At 36.1% G+C, this 20,578-nt stretch overlaps 3 protein-coding genes across 3 annotated transcripts; 2 read left to right on the forward strand and 1 right to left on the reverse strand.

Annotated features, from left to right (window-relative positions):
• Nucleotides 1-766: 766 nt before the first annotated feature.
• LOC116894027 (olfactory receptor 51V1-like) lies at nucleotides 767-1,711 on the forward strand. Its single transcript, XM_032895744.1, has one exon. The coding sequence runs from the start codon at nucleotides 767-769 to the stop codon at nucleotides 1,709-1,711; it is 945 nt and encodes a 314-aa protein (XP_032751635.1).
• Nucleotides 1,712-8,078: 6,367 nt separating this feature from the next.
• Nucleotides 8,079-9,020, forward strand: LOC116894028 (olfactory receptor 51V1-like). Its single transcript, XM_032895745.1, has one exon. The coding sequence runs from the start codon at nucleotides 8,079-8,081 to the stop codon at nucleotides 9,018-9,020; it is 942 nt and encodes a 313-aa protein (XP_032751636.1).
• Nucleotides 9,021-17,451: 8,431 nt separating this feature from the next.
• LOC116894029 (olfactory receptor 52Z1-like) lies at nucleotides 17,452-18,414 on the reverse strand. The gene has a single exon (XM_032895746.1). It carries the CDS (start codon nucleotides 18,412-18,414, stop codon nucleotides 17,452-17,454), a length of 963 nt encoding a protein of 320 aa, XP_032751637.1.
• Nucleotides 18,415-20,578: the final 2,164 nt, after the last annotated feature.

The raw sequence follows: 20,578 nt of genomic DNA on the forward strand, positions 1-20,578 counted from the left end.
TTAATGTTATGAGTGAAGACATAAAAATTAACAATAATATGAATTTGTTGAAAGACAAATAGTTTATCTTTCTCATAGTTTAGAGTGAAATACAAATTATAATTTTGTAGATGCATAATTCACACAAGAATAAGCACAGAGATGACCAACAAAAATTCAGATTCTGCTAAGATTGCATTTTTCTATTCTCTTGTAGTTCATATTCTAAAAACGATGTGTCAGAAGACTGGGGGAAGAAATTAAGAGAGGTGCAGAATTTTGGATGTAAGTAAATAAAATAATTAACCAATAAAAACAAATGTGCTACTTCAACCCGTCTATTTCCATAGGGATCATTTTAAGAATCGAAGATAGGGAAATGCTCCTCTGAAGTGCCAGAGAGGAAAATTCTCCATGCATTTCATATTCTCCTGAGAGGTGTACCAACAAGAACATCACTTTGGGCCTGTGAACAAGCACTGTTGTGCTTTAGAATGAACTCTCAGAAGTGCTGTAGACAATCTAAACCCCCTGAGTTCTTAGACATTATTGTTTCAACATAAAACTCCCTACTTTCCAGGTATCTCTTAAAACTAGGTGTCCGCAATCTATGCTTATGTATAGAAAAGAGATTTCCATGATGATACATAACTAAGGATCAGGTTTCTATGTCTTTGTTCATGGAAATTGAAAATTTATTCCCAAAGCAGATAGATATTAGTATAAATTAGAATACAGGATATATAATGTAGAATAGATCTTAAAAAATATTTTATACTTTCCACCAATGTCTATTTTCTTGATGTCAAACTCAAGCACGTCTATATTTGTTCTCACTGGATTTCCTGGCCTGGAAGTCTACTTCGTCTTATTTGCCATTCCTTTCTCAGTCATCTATGCAATGGTGTTCCTGGGAAACTGCATGATACTTCATGTGATTCGAACTGAGCTGAGCCTGCACCAGCCCATGTTCTATTTCCTGGCCATGTTAGCCCTCACAGACCTTTGCATGGGGCTGTCCACTGTGCACACAGTGCTGGGCATCCTTTGGGGCTTCCTTCAAGAGATCAGCCTTGATGCCTGCATTGCACAGGCTTACTTCATTCATGGTTTGTCCTGCATGGAGTCCTCCGTTCTACTCGCCATGTCCTTTGACCGCTACATTGCCATTTGCAACCCTCTACGCTATTCCTCCATCCTAACCAATGACAGAATCATAAAAATTGGAGTGGCCATCTTATGTAGGAGTTCTATGCTCATTCCTCCGGTTATTATCCGCCTGAAGTTCTTAAATTACTGCCGGCCTCATTTCCTCTCCCACTCTTTCTGCCTGCACCAAGACTTGATTCGACTGTCATGTTCAGATATCCGCTTTAACAGTTTCTATGCTCTGTCTCTGGTGATTTGCACCCTGTTGCTGGATGCAGTGCTCATTCTTGCCTCCTATGTGATGATCCTGCACACAGTTCTGTCCATTGCATCCCGGGAGGAGAGAATCAAGTCTTTGCAAACGTGTGTATCTCACATTTCTGCCGTTTTGGTTTTCTACATCCCCATCATTGGTCTGACCATGGTTCACCGCTTTGGGAAGCATCTCTCTCCATTGGTTCATGTCCTTATGGGAAACGTCTACATCCTTTTCCCACCCTTGATGAACCCCATTATATACAGTATCAAGACTCAACAGATACGAGTGAGAATCCAGAGACTGTTTGCTTTGAATGGAACCTAAGTCCTCAGGTCCACAGTGATTGTTCTTAGCGGTAAAGAATTGCGATCTCAGAAGAAGACTGTGAGGAACTGAAGCTTAACTAATTGGCTCATCTTTTATTGACAGTTTACATTTTACAAATACTTCTACTTTTTACCACAGCCACAGTCGTCATGAAAAGCTAACATTGATTCACTATACATATATATTATATCTAATATATTAGAATGTGAGCTTATAGTGTGTTGACATGCTCAGAATTATATTAGTGGATGAGTGTGACTTACTATGGAATTCTTTTCCTAGTTGTGACCAGTGGACTTAGGGTGCATTTATTTCTTTGTATTCAGATATAAAGGTAAGTTTGTATGGATATATCCCTTCATGAAATTACTTATTTATATGTTTCCATTCTTACTACTCAGGTCAGTATATTATGTTTGCATGTATGGTGTCTGTTTCCAAGTTTGCTTAAAAAGAATTATAATGTGTGTGCATAGTGAAGATGTTAAGCATTTTAAAAATATTTTATATTTAATTATGTATGCGTATGTGGGAGGATATGTTCTCATGAGTACAGGTGCCTCCTCATGCTAGAGTGATCTGGTCTCCCTGAAGTTGGATGTACAGGAGGCTGTGAGTCACTCAATGTGAGTGCTGAGGGCTGAACCATCACTGTCCTTCGAGATACTTACCATTTCAAATCAATTACATCATAATACAATAAACACTAATAAATATCTTCTTGTTGGTGTGCCTCATCCATATGTCTGCCTAATTTTACCATGTCAATAGCAATGAAGCTAGAACTATAAGCATCTGCTTAAATCATACTAAATGATAGCAGTAGGACAGAGTAGACATCTGTGATATCATCTTTACCAGTATGTAATAGTGACTGTAAGTAGAGGAAGATTTAAGTGACTTGAAAACGTTTATCTTTAATTCATATCTTTTGCATTTTATTAACATTTGAGTGTATTTATATAAAGTGCCTTGACTATTCTTCATTAAAAATATTTATTTAGACCTAACTTAATAACTCTCTCAAAGTTCTGATGTAGATAATATTCAAATCTGTGCATGTTTCTGGTGTATTTCCTCCAAGATTTTAATGCAGAAGGAATTTTGTTTTGTATAATTTGTTATAAATGCCAAAGATGTCATAATATATCAGATTTTAGAAAATATTTTATGAGTTTTGCATATATTGTATGTTTTATTATTAGGCAAATTGTGTTTTTTCCTACTTTGCTTTGTTCTTGTTTAACAGAATTTTTGAATGGACAGGTGACCAAAAACATACACTAAGAGAATAGAGAGGAGGCTGGAAAGCAGAAGGCACTGCCGCACGTGCAGCTGACCCTTCTCGTTTCCTAGCACTGACATACGCCTCCCATCTTCTCACTTATTCTCATCTCTGTGGGCACCTTTCATGTATGAGTGGGTGTAAGTAAACACTCATATACATACACTAAAATTAAATAAGTAAACCATATGGTAAACAAAAAAGAAGAGTTACAAAAACCATACTTCATAAATATCATTCAGAGATGATTAACATATGGTACATACTCAGTTTAATTTATAATTGATAATGTGCTTAGTGAGGCACAACCACTAACAATAATTCATTCTTGTTTAGTTTTCATGCTGTGGCAAACTTGGGAAGACACAGTGATGTAACCACCACCAAAATGAAAACGATCATATTTTTCCATTGATCTAAGCCACCTTGCTGATCATTTTGGTTCATCAGTTTCCATATCCTTAAACCTCTTAATACCCAGGTATCTCATTTCTATCATGTAGATTTGTCACTGTGAAGCACCATATAAATTTAACTGAACTAGCTATCTTTACTTGTAAGGATAATTTTTCATTCAGCAATCCTTTTGAGATCCTTTTTAAATATTGTGTGTGTTGTTTTACATTTTGCAGCTCCATTTTTCTTAATATTCTACTGCACTATTAAAGAAAATAATTCTTCTGTGTACTTGTCTTTATTTTACTTATCAGTATGATTGTCAATAAAGACATGATAAAAATTTGTACCATGGAACTGAAAATTTTTTTCTCAACTTGGTAGAATGTATTATTTAGTATGTACTTATTTACGTCTGTTATTCTGTTGAGACAAGAGCTTATCACTGTAGTCCCGGTAATATCAAGTGAACTTTCTGCTTTACTTCTTTCTGCAGACTCCTCTACACCCAAATATTGGGAGAGAGGTGATCTACCAGGCTTTTCTCTGGACCCGTTTCCTTCTATTTGTTTTGCCCAACTCTGATGTGTTAGTTTCTGTTTTATATTGTTTTATTCTATTTTCTATAGACAATTTTTAATTCAGCAACATGGTTCTCTGTGAAGGGATCATATACAAAGGTATGACCTAGTTGAGATGCAGACATGACACACACTTTTAATCACTTTGACAGACTTTTATCCCTCTGACTGGAATACAGACGTACCTTTACTATGCATCTTTAACCCAAAAAAATGAAGTCTAGTTGAGGGGCAGTCAAAGTGATGAATATCAGAAAGATTTGACAGAATGAGGCAGAGACAGGATATGTACAACTTTCAGGAGAACAGACAGAAAAGAACAGTGAGGGAGGGAGAGGGTGACTGACTTTTGTTCAAATTAGTTCATTTCACTTTTGTTCAGTTCGGGGCAGTTCAATTTGGTACAGTTCAGTTTGGTGCAGTTCAGTTTGACACAATTGAGCTCAGTTGATGGAGTATAGTGGCAGTCTTTCCAAGTAGAACGATTCAGTCAGAAGCCAAGAGAAGCCACTTTGCATCAGTTTGGAGTGGAGTTTGAGCTAGGAGAGCTATGTTGAACCAACATTCCAAAAAGCCATCAGAAACAGCTAGAAAGAATAAGTTTATTCAGCAGTGATTCTTGAAGGCTGAAACATTTTAGGCCTACCTATATTAGCAGACAGAGGCAGAAGCTGAAGCAAGACCAGGGCTTACAGAAGAGTAGACTGTATGGAGGCTAGAAACTTCCAGGTCTACGTCCTAGAATAGTCAGAAAGGCTCAATCAAATCTACATATTGGCACATCATAGGTACAGCTCTTATCTCATCACTTCATCTAAGAAAATAAAAGTGACATCTACATTTACAATTTTTTTTCTTAGAACCCTGTTTGTTTTCTACTGAGAGACAGAAAGGTGGTAGGTCTGGATGGGAGGATACATGTGGAGAAACTGGGAGTAGAGAAAGGGGGAACTACAAACAAGATTATTATGTGAGAAAAAAATCTATTTTCAATAAATGAGAAAAGATAGTTAAAAATTAGAAAATGATATGGTTCTTCTGTACTGTACTGAATATTTATATTTACTAGAAAGGTATATATTAACAGGAAAAATTGGGATGGGAGATACAGGATCATCTGTACTCTGAGCATTGATACTTACTAATATGGGGTCAATTATGCCCAATAAACTCATAAGTTCAAAATATATTTTAATTATATATATTGTTGTTTTTTATTTATTTATATTTCAAATGTTATCCCCTTCTCAGTTTCTCCTCTACAAACCCCCTATTCCATCACCCTCCCCCTGCTTCTAGGAGGTTTCTCCCCCTCCTACACACCCACTCCAGGGTCAATACCCTACACTGGGGCATCAAGCCTTCACAGGACCAAGGGCCTCCCCTCCCACTGATGCCAGATAATGTCACCCTCTGCTACATATGCAGCTGGAGCCCTGGGTCCCTCCATGTGCACTCTTTGGTTGGTGGTGTAGTCCCTGGGAGCTCTGGAGTGTCTGGTTGGTTGATATTGTTGTTCTTCCTATTGGGTTGTAAACCCCTTCAGCTCCTTCAGTCCTTTTTCTGACTCCTCCAATTGGGTCCCCATGCTCAGTCCAGTGGTTGACTGCAAGCATCTCCATCTGTATTGGTAAGGCTCTGGCAGAGAGGCTCTGGCTATATCAGGCTCATGTCAGCAGGGGCCTCTTGGCATCAGAAATAGTGTCTAGGTTTGGTAGCTTCCAATGAGATGGATCTCCAAGTGAGGCAGTGTCTGGATAGCCTTTCCTTCAGTCTCTGCTCTACTCTTTGTCCCTGTATTTCCTTTAGACGGGATCAATTCTTGGTTATAAATTTTAAGATGGGTGGGTGGCCCAATCTCTCAACTGTAGGGGTGTGGTGGTGGGTGTTTGCCTAACTTCTGGATATGGTCTGTATAGGTTCATTTTCTTCTTTGTTGGGTATTTTGGCTAATGTCCCTTTGGTTCCTGGGAGCCCCTTGCTTTCCAGGTATCCAGGACTTTCTGGTGGCTACTCCCTATCCCTATCCCTATCCCTCATTGCTACACACCTCTGTTCAATTTCCTGACCCTTTGTACATCTCCCTTGTCTCTTCTCACACCTGATCCTGCCTCCATTTTATCTTCCCTCCCCTCTACTTTCTTCCTCACAAGTCCTTCACACCCTCTACCTTCCACAATTATTTTATCCCCCTTCTAAGTAGGACTAAATCTTCCACAGTTTGGTCTTCTTTCTTCTTGAGCTTCATATGGTCTGTGAGTTGTATCCTAGGTATTCGGAGCTTTTTTCCTAATACCCACATATCAGTGAGTACATACCATGTGTGTTCTTTAGGAATAAACACAAACTCCATCAAAATAAAGGAGTTTTTACAATGTAACAAAGAAATACTGTTTCCTAATTAATGCCTGTACCCTATATAATCACATCTGTTAAGAACATGGATAAAACATCAAAAAACAGAAAGATTCATCCTGCCACTGTTACTTTGGAAATGATTTACAACATGCAGTGGGATTTTGTCCCATACTTTAGACTATCTAATTTTATGTTCATAGTAACTTAGCTTTATATCTGAAAACAACAACATTGCATTAGTCACTGATATTTTGACTTGATCCTTGTGAAGAGAATAGACTGTTTACTGTGATTTTCACTTTCTTTTATTTATAAGCTGCCTTCTCTCAATGACACTAAGTAGATAATGAGCTTTATTCTAAGGATGAAGCCAATCCATGTGAATGTAAGATTTAAATATTTCTTACTATTTAAAACTGTTGAACTTGTTCAAAATTTAAATTGCTATACTCTTGGAACGTTCTTAATTTCACAGTCATAAAAAGACTTTTTGGTAAATGTCTATGGAATTCCTATTGTACTCTGAAACTCTGAAACCTTAAATTATTTTTCCAAATTGTAATAATTTATAAAACTTCAGAAGCAAAGAATGGCCTGTATGTTAACTCACAAACATGCAGATCCATGTGTGCTCTTTTCTTATATGGGAGATATAGGTAGGGAGATATATATATATATATATATATATATATATATATATATATACACACACATATTATATATATATACAGAGAGAGAGAGGGAGAAAGAGAGAGACAGAGAGACAGAGAGAGACAGAGAGAGAGAGACAGAGAGAGAGAGAGAGAGAGAGAGAGAGAGAGAGAGAGAGAGAGAGAGAGAGAGAGAGAGAGAGAGAGAGAGAGAGAGAAGAGAGAGCATACAGATGGTCAGGTCCAAACTAGCAGGTATTTTGTTGTTGTTGTTTTCTTTTTTGGTTGCATTATTTTATTTACTTATGTATTTTTCCTTGAACAGATAACAAAAACACAGCTAGGTTAGATTATAAAACACTTGGTTCAAACTATACAGTTTAAAATTTGGACCAATTCTGTAATATTGCACATGAAAATTCTACCAATTGACAATACCATGATATTCAGGAAATGAAAAATCTCAAATACCAAAGAGTTTCACAAAAATAAAGAAAAATTAAATTAAATAAAATTTGTATAATGAATAATTTAAAGAAGAAAACTATCATTCAAGCGAGAAATTTCAGATTCCACTAATATTTTAATAATATAATAGGTAATATTACATATATCATATACAATATATAATAAGATATGAAATGTTCTGGAAAAATGTATCAATTTAAACAGTCTAATTCTATTGAGATCATTTGAAGCTTGGAGGAAGTGAAAGATCCAGACGTCATACCAGGGAGAAAAGTTCTCTTGAGGGTCATAACAAATGAGTGGCTGAGCCCTGGTGTCCTTTAGGACTGGGAAGATTCCTAGAAGACTGTTTTACAAGCTAAATTCCATAAGCCCATGGGTGTTACTGACCCTGCATAAAACTCGCAGGTTTCCTGGCATCCCTCAATACTAGTACTGAAAGGTCTGTGTTGAGACTACAGGTTTTCACCATGATAATATCAAAGGACCATGTATGTATCTTGCTGTTTATGGAAATTGTATCCTATTTTATTTTATTCTGCAAGTCATGTATACATTATTAGAAATTATAGCATTGAAAAGTTATATCCAATAATCTTTCTAAAGGTATTTTCAATCCTCTACCAATGTCTGCTCTCTCTGTCACAAACTTCACTAGTTCCAAATTTGCTCTGACTGGTTTCCCTGGGTTAGAGATTTATTACTTCTGGCTATCTGTCCCATTCTCCATAATCTATGTGACAGTGTTTCTGGGAAATTGCATGATACTTCATGTGATTCGAACTGAGCTGAGCCTGCACCAGCCCATGTTCTATTTCCTGGCCATGTTAGCCCTCACAGACCTTTGCATGGGGCTGTCCACTGTGCACACGGTGCTGGGCATCCTTTGGGGCTTCCTTCAAGAGATCAGCCTTGATGCCTGCATTGCACAGGCTTACTTCATTCATGGTTTGTCCTTCATGGAGTCCTCGGTCCTCCTCGCCATGTCCTTTGACCGCTACATTGCCATTTGCAACCCTCTACGCTATTCCTCCATCCTAACCAATGACAGAATCATAAAAATTGGAGTGGCCATTTTATGTAGGAGTTCTATGCTCATTCCTCCGGTTATTATCCGCCTGAAGTTCTTAAATTACTGCCGGCCTCATTTCCTCTCCCACTCTTTCTGCCTGCACCAAGACTTGATTCGAATGGCCTGTGGGGACATCCGTTTCAATAGTATCTATGGTCTAGCTCTGGTGATCAGCAACCTGTTGCTGGATTCAGTGCTCATATTAATGTCATATATTATGATCCTGCACACAGTTCTGTCCATTGCATCCCGGGAGGAGAGAATCAAGTCTTTGCAAACGTGTGTATCTCACATTTCTGCCGTTTTGGTTTTCTACATCCCCATCATTGGTCTGACCATGGTTCACCGCTTTGGAAAGCATCTCTCTCCATTAGTTCATGTCCTTATGGGAAACGTCTACATCCTTTTTCCACCTTTGATGAACCCCATTATATACAGTATCAAGACTCAACAGATTCGATTAAGAATTCAGAGATTGTTTTTGAAGGGAACATAGATCTGCTGCTGTGACTATATTTGAAAGTCAACATGCAGTTTTACAAAAGGTGAAATGCAGTAAGTAACTGTAACTAGATGTACTAGCTACCACTGTTCAATGATGCTTTGAATGTTGTAGATACTTTTCTTTTCTCATAGCTGCTTTAAGACATTGCAATTAACTTTTTTTAGCACTGTAGTTAATGTCACAAACTAGACTATGCAAATAAAAATGTAATGTACTCAGAATCACTTTTAAACATGATTTTAATGCTTTTAAATTTTTAAGTAAACATATTTTCCACTTCCTTTAAGTATCAAATCGATTTACTTATTCATAAAATCTATATCAAAATATAGTTTCAAAAAATGTAAATCTGTAACTTTTGTCACTAATTGAATATGTATATTTATTCTTTCATTCATTATGAAGTTGATATCTTTGGTTTAAAAGCCTTTTCGATTACTATTGATCATTATTTATTCGATCTATTTTTGTTCATCTAAACAACATATTTTTTGTATTTGCAAAATCAAATAATTGGTTCAGCAACTTAGAATTTCAGAAACGAGAAGCCTATGAGATTGAACTGTTACTAACTTAACATAGTTAAACAAGAGATGTAATCGCAGTTCTGTGTTGACCAACACCCCCACAGCTTACAAAGTCCCCACTTTGGGTGCTAACAAGAGACACTTGTGACAAAACCAATAATGACTAACATAGGAAGACCATTCAAATCCTATGAAAATATTGATTTTTGTCTTCTCACACTCAAATCTCCAGTGCCAGGTAAAATATTACTGTGACTATATAGCAGAAATAATGATATAACTCATTATCTACATAGAAATTCTGAGGTAGATATTATTCTTTATTCTGTTAATAGGCTTTCCACCAGCCAATAAATGATCTCTTAATTTTTAGCAGGGATTTATGATGCTATCTGGATCTATTCTCTGCTTCATTTATTTTCAGTGACTATGCTTTCCTGCCTCTCTTCTGTTTCTTTTAGTTCAAACTGGTCTGGCATTTGCTGAAAGTTATAAAACATTGAACAGTAAGCAGGAAACAAAAACATCAAAATGAACCACATATTATAGAGCATGTTTGTTAATGTAACTTCTTTAAAATATTTATATAATTTACAATAAAAATATAAAATGTTATGTACAACGTTTATTCATTAAGTTAAAACAAGATTATTGAGGTATAATCACAAACAACCTGATTACTATAAGATGTACATAAAAATTTGATGAGAAAAGAGGAAATGCATTTAAGAGAATATTTACTATCATGAATCTACCATCATTGCCAAGATGGTGAATATTTCTTCTGCACTCCAGTGTTTGCTACATGTTATTGCACTCACTCAAATTCACAGCATAAGCTTATGTGTGTCATATAGTTCTGGAAGTTAATAAGGTCACATAAACTATATACTACCAGTTTAATTGTTTTGCATCTTTTATTTCACTTACAGTAATATTCTTCAGATAGCTATGGCATATACTAACAGCTCTGATTTTAAGTATTTATATCTTTACTATTATGTATGTAAACTGCCTCACAGAGGAATAAAATTATTATTTATAACAAGATGTACAAAGCAGATTTCTTAAAGTCACAATTTATAGTTTCTAACATTAAACCTCAGTCAACATCTCTACAGAAAAAAACACTAAGAAAAAGAGTTTTAAGTGTCTCAAAAATAATGGTGAGACAATTTAGTTTGTAGTTAACATTTTTGCTACACCCTCTATTCTATTTTACTGCATAATTATTTTACAACTCTTGCACTTTATTTTAATGCTCCTCATGTTACAAGTTAAGAATTTAAGGTTTTCAAGAAACTGAGACCATCATTTTTGAGCCAATATTATAATACAGCCAATTCTATTGTGGTAATACTTTCATTTTATTGTATGAAGTTTGCTGCTGAGAACTTTCTGTTTGTTACTTGCTTTTGTAGTGCTAACTCTTCTTCACATTCTGTTTATATAGAATATATGTAAAACTCCAACCTTTCCTCTAAGAGTCAGCCATGCTTTCAACTTAAAGGGTATCTTGGCTTGTATAGTCTAAATTAATTAAACAATCTTTCTGCCCACTGGAAGTTGATAATATTGAACTAAAGTATCCCTTCCCTCCACAGGTCTTTATTTCACACCCATGTGCATCTTATAATAAGCACCAAAATAAAAGATGGTCTATCTTTAGGAACCTGTGAGAGGACCAGGGAAAACTATATCTTAATTTTGGTGTTGCCTAGGTTATCTAATTGACATTTACACCTTGTTTCTTTCCTTGGTGATAGGGTGCTTCTTTGGCCTCTGTTGAGCTGTAATAGGCTTTTTTAACTGTATTCAGTGACTCATTTGTTGACTTCATCCATAGTCCTCACGCTTTGAAGCCTGTTTTCTCTCCTTTTGTAGACTATGACATTTATATCAAGAATATTGCATGGATACTCACCTGCCCAAAGCCTTCAGAGATTGGCAAGTTCAGGAATAGGAAGTGGCCAGGGTTAGTGAGCTTCTCACAGTAGGATAAGGAACTCTGAGGCCCCTAACACTTTAGAAGAAGAGAAGAAATGCAGGCCTCTTTCACCCTCTCTCACACTCGTCATGCTACATGGGCATCAGCACTCCGTTCTCTCTCTGCCATGATTGATATGGTGTGTCAGGGATTTTTCTTGAGATAGTCAAGCAGAAAGTGTAATATTGGCATCTGTACCATTGATGCACATTGGGTGTCTATCTTTCATAGCCCAGCAATGTGAACGATGATGATAAATATCCAGCCGATCCCAAGAAACTGAATACATTACCTTTCTGTGCCTGTCTCTTTTCCTTTTTTCATGACAGAAAGACAATGCTGGCTTTCTTTTCTTTCTGTCCTCAACGGCTTTCTACATCATTATCCCAGTTCCAGCTTTTTCTGTAGTAGAAACTAAAGACAGCAGGACTCTAGAGAAAGGAAAGGAAATCTAATTCCATTCAAAGATCAAAATATACTTAAAGTTAAAAAGTACATGGGATGTGTATCAACTTTATACATAATACATGTAACTATGCACAATGTCTGCTCTCAATCAGCAGTGTGATTATGGTGCTTTCAAAATCTCGACAATTCTTAATTATAAAATAAACGTAAGAAGTCTTCATTATTTATTTCAGTTTTGAGGTTACAATATAATTATATAATTCCCCCTTTCCTCTCTTCAAGCTCTTCCATGTATTCCTCCTTGCTGTCTTGCAAATTGATGGCCTCTTTTTCCAATAATTGTTACATGCATGTATGTGTCTATGCATACATACAGATTGCTAAATATAACTTGCCCACTTTCTGAAATGTTACTTGTATGTACATTTTCAGGGCTAAACACTTGATATTGGATATGCAATTAGTGTGCTTTTCCCTGGGGAAAATGATTTCTTCCTTCTCTTATTCCTTATCTGCCTTTATTTCTTCATGAGGATAAGACCTCATGAGCTTTCCGTCATCCACTTTGCTATGTTGATTATTGTTGTCCATGTTCAACTCATGTTTGGACAATTATTTGGTGAGAGTTAATGGGTGTGGTTTCTATTAGTGAGAGATACTGTCTTGTAGTAAAATCCCTTATTCTCTTGTTCTGACAAGCTATCTGTTTTATGATCTGCAATGTTCATTGACCCTTAGGTGAAGGATCTGTCTTATAAATGTATTTATTGTTACTGAGCTCCACAACTCCACCCTATAATTGGTTATAGTTTTCTGTGATGGTCTCTGTTGTCCCTAAGACAAATTTCTTTGATGAATGGTAAACATCACACTTATTTGTAGATATAAGGAATCATTCAGTGACTATGCTGGTTTAATGATGTGGTAGTTGGAGGTTCTTCTCTAAGATTCACAATAGGGCTAGTACTTCTAAGTCATTCATGACATGTAAAACTTTCATCAAGAATACAGCTTTTAAAACAACTGCTGCTACATATGCAGCTGGAGTCATGGGTCTGTCCATGTGTACTCTTTAGATGGTGGTTTAGTCCCTGGGAGCTCTGGTTGGTTGGTATTGTTGTACTGATGGGGTTGTAAACCCCTTTAGCTCCTTCAGTCCTTTCTCTAACTCTTCCCTTGGGGATCCCAGTCTCAGTTCAACGATTGGCTGTAAGTATCCGCCTCTGTATTTGTCATGCTCTGGCATAGCTTCTCAAGAGACAGCTATATCAGGCTCCTGTCAGCATGCATGGCCTTGTTGGTCATCAGTGAGAGGTAAAGCCCTTGGTCTTGTTTATGTAATAGTCACTAATATTACTGTTTAATACATATGTTTATAATTAAAAAATAAATAGAAAGATAAAGTATCTTCCTATTTTATAATAATAAGCCTTCCTATAATAAAACCTATTTTAAAATAGGTTTTAAAGTAGAAGCAGAGATTTGATTCTTAGCAATGTAATGCTTAGTCATAAGTCCTCATTATATCCTAGAAACTATATGTCTTGATAAGCGATATATGTTATTTCATTAAATAAAATTATTCAAAGTCATAGGATTCTTGATTCATCATTTAAAAATTATTTATTTATCTTATGTATGTGACTACAGTTTCACTATCTTCAAACACACCGAAGAGAGCATCTGATCCCATTATAGATGGTTGTGAGTCACCAGGAGTTGCAATCTCTAGAAGAACAGCCAATGCTCTTAATCACTGAGTCATCTCTCTAGGTCCTCTGTTCATCACTTTTACATTGTCTAAGTTAATTTTCTGTATAATTTTGACAACATTTCCAGTAACAAGATGACTCTGTTTCACCCTTGTGCCTTTTTCAAATCCACTTCCCTAGTTTCGTTTTGATATGGATGATGCACATCATAACGTTAAATTTCATGACATATGTGCTGTAGATTCCTAATCAATGAAAAGAAATGATCCAGAGTCAGCACAGTCTGTGAAAGTCCATTACTTAGGCTCAGAATCCAATTGTTATTTCACATCATGATTTCTCAGGGTTTAATTTCTTCATCTTGAAAAGGAAAGGTAAAATACAAAACAAAACCAACAAAAACAAAAGATGAAAGCAGGCGCACACACACACACACACACACACACACATACATATTCACACCCATAGATACACATATACCCCCACACAAGCATATGCCTGCACACAAACACATGCATACATACCCATATACAGATTGCTGCATTCTCTTTGTATGAATTCTGACTGAACCATTCAGTTATTGGTTCTCAAAACCCTTTCTGCATATGTAATCAGAGACATTTAGTTTTGTCTCTTACTTTGCCAATTCAACTGATCGATAGTTGTTAAGAATATCTGTTGCTGAAGCCTGTTTTTGTAAACAGAAACATTTATTTTTAAACAACATTGATTTTTATCTTTCCTTATATGGATGTGTCTGTATGTATGCCTATCCCAGCATATATGGTTCTAATGTAGGGTGCTGGACCTCTTGGAATTACAGACAGGTTTCATCCCAGGGATGCAGAGATGGTTCAAGATATGGAAATCCATCAACATAATCCACTATATAAACAAACTCAATGAAAAACCCACATGATCATGTAATTAGATGCTGAGAAAGCATTTGACACAATTCAATACCGCTTCATGATAGAAAAGATGGAAAAATGAGGAATTCAAGGCCCATAACACAGTAAAAACAATATATACCAAACCAGTAGGCAACGTCAAACTAAATGGAGAGAAACTTGAAACAATCCCACTAAAATCAGGGCCTAGACAAGGCTGCCCACTCTCTCTACCTACTAAATATAGTACTTGAAATCCTAGCCAGAGCAATTAGACAACAAAAAGAGGTCAAAGGAATAAAAATTGGAAAGGAAGAAGTCAAAATATAACTATTTGCAGATGATATGATATGATAGTATACTTAAGTGACCCTAAAAGTTCCACCAGAGAACTCCTAAATCTGAGAAACAACTTCAGCAAAGTATCTGGATATAAAATTAACTCAAACAAATCAGTAGCCTGTTGTGGTTTGCCCTGGAGTTACATGTATTGTGATGCTAATTCCACTGCCCCAAGGACAGCTGCCTAGTCAAGTACTCCGGAATCAGATGACCTCACCAGAACCTTCTCCCCATTGAATTTGTAAAATACAGGTGAGGGGCAGGTACAGGATAGAAGCTGTCTCTTATACACATCTAGATGTGTATAAGAGACAGGGAGAAGAGAGGAGAGGAGAGAAGGAAGGAGAGGGAGGAGAGGAGAGGGGAGGGGAGGGGAGGAGAGGAGAGGAGAGGAGGGGAGAGGAGAGGAGAGGAGGGGAGGAGGGGGGAGGGGAGGGAGGGGAGAAGGAGGGAGGAGAGGACAGGGAGAAAGAGAAGCTATGGCAGGACAGTATGGCAGGTGATGTTAAGATTCCACGCTGTACACCTTTACAGGTTGTTAAAAAATGTTCTTAAGGTATGGATGGTACTGGGCTTTGTATCTGGGCTTAGGTGGGCAATTATATCTTACCAATTGGATCAAAGATTATTGTGTTGCGTGTTCTTTTATGTGACAATTTGAGTATAGCAAAGTGTGTGGTGGCAGGAGACACTGGACAGCCAAGGAGTTGGGAAGTGTTTCCGCCAAGATATCTAGCAGATATCTTGGGACACTGCAGTGTGACCTAGCAGGATAAAAGACAACCAATACCTTTTTAATTTTTTTATATTTTTACAACAACAGTAGCCTTCCTCTACTGAAAGAATAAACAGGCTGAGAAAGAAATTAGGGAAATAATACCCTTTACAACAGTCACAAATAATATAAAATACCTTGGTGTAACTGTAAGCAAGCAAGGGAAAGATCTGTATGACAAGAATTTGAAGTCTCTGAAAAAAGAAATTGAAGATCTCAGAAATGCCTGCTAACAGGAGTCTGATATGGTTGTCTCCTGAGAGGCTCTGGCAAAGCTTTACTGATACAGATGAGGATGCTTGCAGCTAATTGTCAGATTGAGCACAGGAATGCAATGGAGGAGTTAAAGGACTGAAGGAGCTGAAGGGGTTTGAAACCCCATAGGAAGAACAACAGTATCAAACAACCAGACCACCACTCCTCCTGCCCTTCCAGGGACTAAATCACCAACCAATGAGTACACATGGAAGGACCCATTGCTCCAACTGCATATGTAATGGAGGATATCAGTCTTGCATCAATAGGAGATGCTCTTGGTCTTCTGAAGGCTTGTTCCCCAGTATAGGGGAATGCCAGGGCATTGATGTGGGAGTGGGTGGGTGGGAGAGGGAGCATCTTCATGGAACAGGTGGAAGGGGATGGGGAATGGGAGAGTGGGGAAAGTAAATACATAAAATATCTAGTAAAAATATTTAACATGGGTGCTGGGAACCAAACTCAAATCCTCAGCAAGAGTAAAAAGTGGTCTTCACCTTTAAGTCATTTCTCTAGCCTCTGGCTGTATACCTGAAACTATACTAACATGGATATTCAAGAAAAGACTAAAATAAAACCAAGGTCTCAGAGAAACTTTTAGACCAAAATGATCAATAGTAATGTAAAACTGAAATAATCATTCTAAGGTTAATTTCTCTTCTTCACTGTGAGAATTTGAAACAAAATTTAAATTATATCTATCATATTTGTTAACAGAAAATTTGTAATACAATTAAACATTTCTACTAATATATTATTTCAAAGTTCCTCCTTAGTATTTTAGGTAAGTTAAGATGGGTAACACAGGGCATGATGTCATGTACTGTATTGTAAAAAAAGATAGTATGTAGGCATTATTTTTTGCTAAAGTCTCAAATTGAATGTCATGTCAAATACATTATTTTTGCTTGATTTCATAATTTACTTGGTGGCATTGATGGCAATTAGCTAAGAAATTATTTTTAAAGTTATTAAATTTATGACATTAAAATAATTTGCCTTAAAAATTGTTTTTCCTGAAGCCAAATATAAAACCATACAAATTAATTTGTTGATCAGAGTTCATGGCTCTGTAAGGAAATGCATATCACAGTTGGCTGGGATGAACTAATTCAACAATTTTCTATTCATGTACTTTGCATTTTTGTACAATAGAGAAACTAGGAGAAGGTAACTAAAACACACATAGCAATTATATATTTTGCACAGTTGTATAAAGGAAAATATATTAAATGGAAAAGTAAATAGATATGGTAAAATATTTTGACTTCATGAGTTCTGTATAAAGAACTGTTTATTGTTATTCATTACTTGATTATAATTATATAAAAAAAACAATAATACTGACTTGAACCAAAGACACGTAATCTATAAGAATTTAACACTGTCTATTTTGCTAGAAATTGTAATTTTTATTAAGATACCAAAATATTTCCAAAATATCTTCAAGTGCTTTTAATTTTTTATAGTTTTTATGGAAAAACTAGAAACCTAAGCTGTTTGATGTCAACATGGTTTTAATTCTGTCAACAAATTACCTTGTTCATAGAAAAAAACTGAACAACTTTCTCCTGAATTTGCTTGGTCTTTACTCCATAAATGATGGGGTTGAGGGAGGGTGGTAGAACCACATAGAGGTTAGCAAGGAGGATGTGAACATGCAATGGTATGCTGTCACCTCCAAACCAGTGAGCGAGGGAAGAAAAGAAAACTGGGGTATAAAACAACAGGATGACACAGACATGAGAGCCACATGTACTCAGAGCCTTCAGTCTGGCATCTTGGGAAGGTATTTTATACACAGAACAAAGTATGAGAGCATATGAGACAATAATAAGTACTACATCTAGACATATAGAAAATAGAGCTACCACCAAACCATAGTAAATATTGACTTTGATGCTGTCACAGGCCAACCTGGCAATGCCCATGTGTTCACAGTATGAGTGATGAATGATGTTCCTCCCACAATAGGTGAGTCTATAAACAAGAAAGATCAGGGGGAAGCAGATGAAGAAACTTCTCGTTACTGATGCAATGCCCATTTTGATGATGACAGATGGGGTTAGAATGTTGGTGTATCTTAGTGGATAGCAGATGGCCACATAACGATCAAATGCCATGGAGAGCAGAATACCAGACTCTGTCACAAAGATGAAGTGGAGAAAAAACATCTGAGACACACAGCTAGCGAAAGAAATGCCTCCAGCTTGGAACCAGAAGATTGCTAATACCTTTGGAATAGTCACTGTGGATAAGAAGATATCGGCCAGAGCCAACATAGATAGGAAAAAGTACATGGGTTCATGAAGACTACGCTCAGTGGAGATCAGCAATATTAGGAATGTATTGCCTACAACAGCTACAATGTACATACAAAAGATAGGGATGGAGAGCCAAATGTGTACATCTTCTAGTCCTGGGATGCCAGTCATGGTATACCAGATGTCTCTGAGATTGGTGTGATTTAAAGATGTTGAAGATGTCATCTTTTACTCTCTTTTCTGACACTGGGAATGGTGATGGGAAAAAAATCATGAATCATGGTTATCTTTGACTTAATTTCTTGAGAAATTAATTCAGAAATGACTAGAGAAAGAATTATGCAAAGAGTAAAATAATAAAATAGGCAATGATGTTTCAATCAATCATAATATATAGATAATAAAGCAGGGATATTTTATGAACAGGAAAATAAACCCAAATTTTATAACATTTGTATTAATGGCAATGGAGAAAAGTGTAAAAATTGCACAAAACATAAATTTGTTTGATATGGATTCTAGAAACTGTTCTCAAACTACTATGTTAGCATCAAAATGCAAGTCTGTGAAACACTTTTGCCTGACTGATGTTTTCTTTTTTTTTTTTTATTAACTTGAGTATTTCTTATATACATTTCGAGTGTTATTCCCTTTCCCGGTTTCCGGCAAACATCCCCCTCCCCCTCCCCTTTCTTATGGGTGTTCCCCTTCCCACCCTCCCCCCATTGCCGCTCTCCCCTCAACAGTCTAGTTCACTGAGGGTTCAGTCTTATGACTGATGTTTTCTAATGTTTATCACATGTCTCTTTTCTGGAATTTTTAAGATGTAGTCAGGATAGCATTGTGGTCTTTTTGAAGATGAACTTGACACTGCTGCCTTAGACCATGTGGCCATCCTGACAGGCTAAATTATAATCTTTAGGGTGGGAATATTATTGAGTTAATGACTACCAACCTCCCATACTTTAATGTACAACATGTCATCGAAGAGTTTGATACTTTTATTCTTTTATCAACTTGTATCCAAGACTTTAGGTAGTCCTTACTGTGTAAAATGCCACATTAGCTTAGCACTTTAATTTCACAACTATGCTTTTGTATTTCATGATTGCAATCTGTATTTGTTTCTGCTAAACAGCCATTAACCATATTCTACCTCAGCATACGTTGGCTTTCTTCCTTTCTAATTTCATACTTGTATCATATATTCCACATTCCCTGTTTTTCAAACCTTTTATGTACATTATATTATGGGTTCTTATTTTATTGTTGATATAATAATTTTACTTGATGACACAATGTTTCCTTGATATATTATTATCAATATCATTAGACAATGTCATCATTATTGTTGTATTACATAACAGTTGAAATAAAAATTATATTAAGTCACCATGAGAAAAATTCAAAGGAATTAATGAAAGACAAGTCATTTTGTGTTAACAAGTGTTGGCAACATAAGACTGTAAGCAGCAGAAAGTTACCAGACAGATACCTGTAAAAAGGATCATCACTCAAGTATAGCAAAATATAACTGAGGTAGTAAATGAATATTAGGAAATTAGTTTTCTTAGTTAAGGCCCGAGATATTCATGAATCGAAGGAATAATACAATTAGACAGCTATAGAATTAAAATTCTATCATGATAAAAGAAATTCAATGAAAGTGGTTTTTGTACTTCTATTGAGAGAAAAAAATTCAGAAAATTACAAAGGACCATATGGAAGATTTTCGAAAATTTTATATTTGATCCAGATCTATTAATAAAACAGAAAAAAACTTACTAAATTAAAAATGTTTTTAAAAAATAGAGTTTCAAAAAGGTAAAACTGATTTTAAAAAGTGTTGTGCAGCACAAATGCCTGTCAATAACTATCTATTAGTTATAAAAAATCTAGAAGACATGATAAGAAGGATGTCTTTTCTGAGGCTATTTCTTGTTTTATGCCCAAACTGCCTTGAATCAATCTTTTCTTAGCTTTCCAAATACTAATATTACAGGAGTTTGCATGCATTCATAAGTACCTAAATGCTCTTTTATTTTAGTAGAACTAAGAACATTTCATCAAGAGAGATTATACAAGTTCATCTACGAGCCAGCAGATTTCTCACGTGTAGAGTTGTTCCCTTTAGGATCCAGGAACTATTCAGGATAAAGACAATGGGTCTCATCACAGGAGAAGCACAGCTATTTTGCAGTTAGAGGCTATACTGGGTGGCAAATGGTTCTGCAAGATGGGAACAACACACATGAAAAAGCAAGTTTGGTTAGAAGACACTCTTGCCTTACTGTTTGATAGTATTAACTGTATATAATTCCAGGTCTTGATCTTTCCAATCTGCTCCTTTTTAAAATTTTTATTTATTTATTTTATTTTTGATCGACAG

This window comes from Rattus rattus, chromosome 2 (genome assembly GCF_011064425.1).
Source record: "Rattus rattus isolate New Zealand chromosome 2, Rrattus_CSIRO_v1, whole genome shotgun sequence".
In the NCBI taxonomy this organism is placed as follows: Eukaryota; Metazoa; Chordata; class Mammalia; order Rodentia; family Muridae; genus Rattus; species Rattus rattus.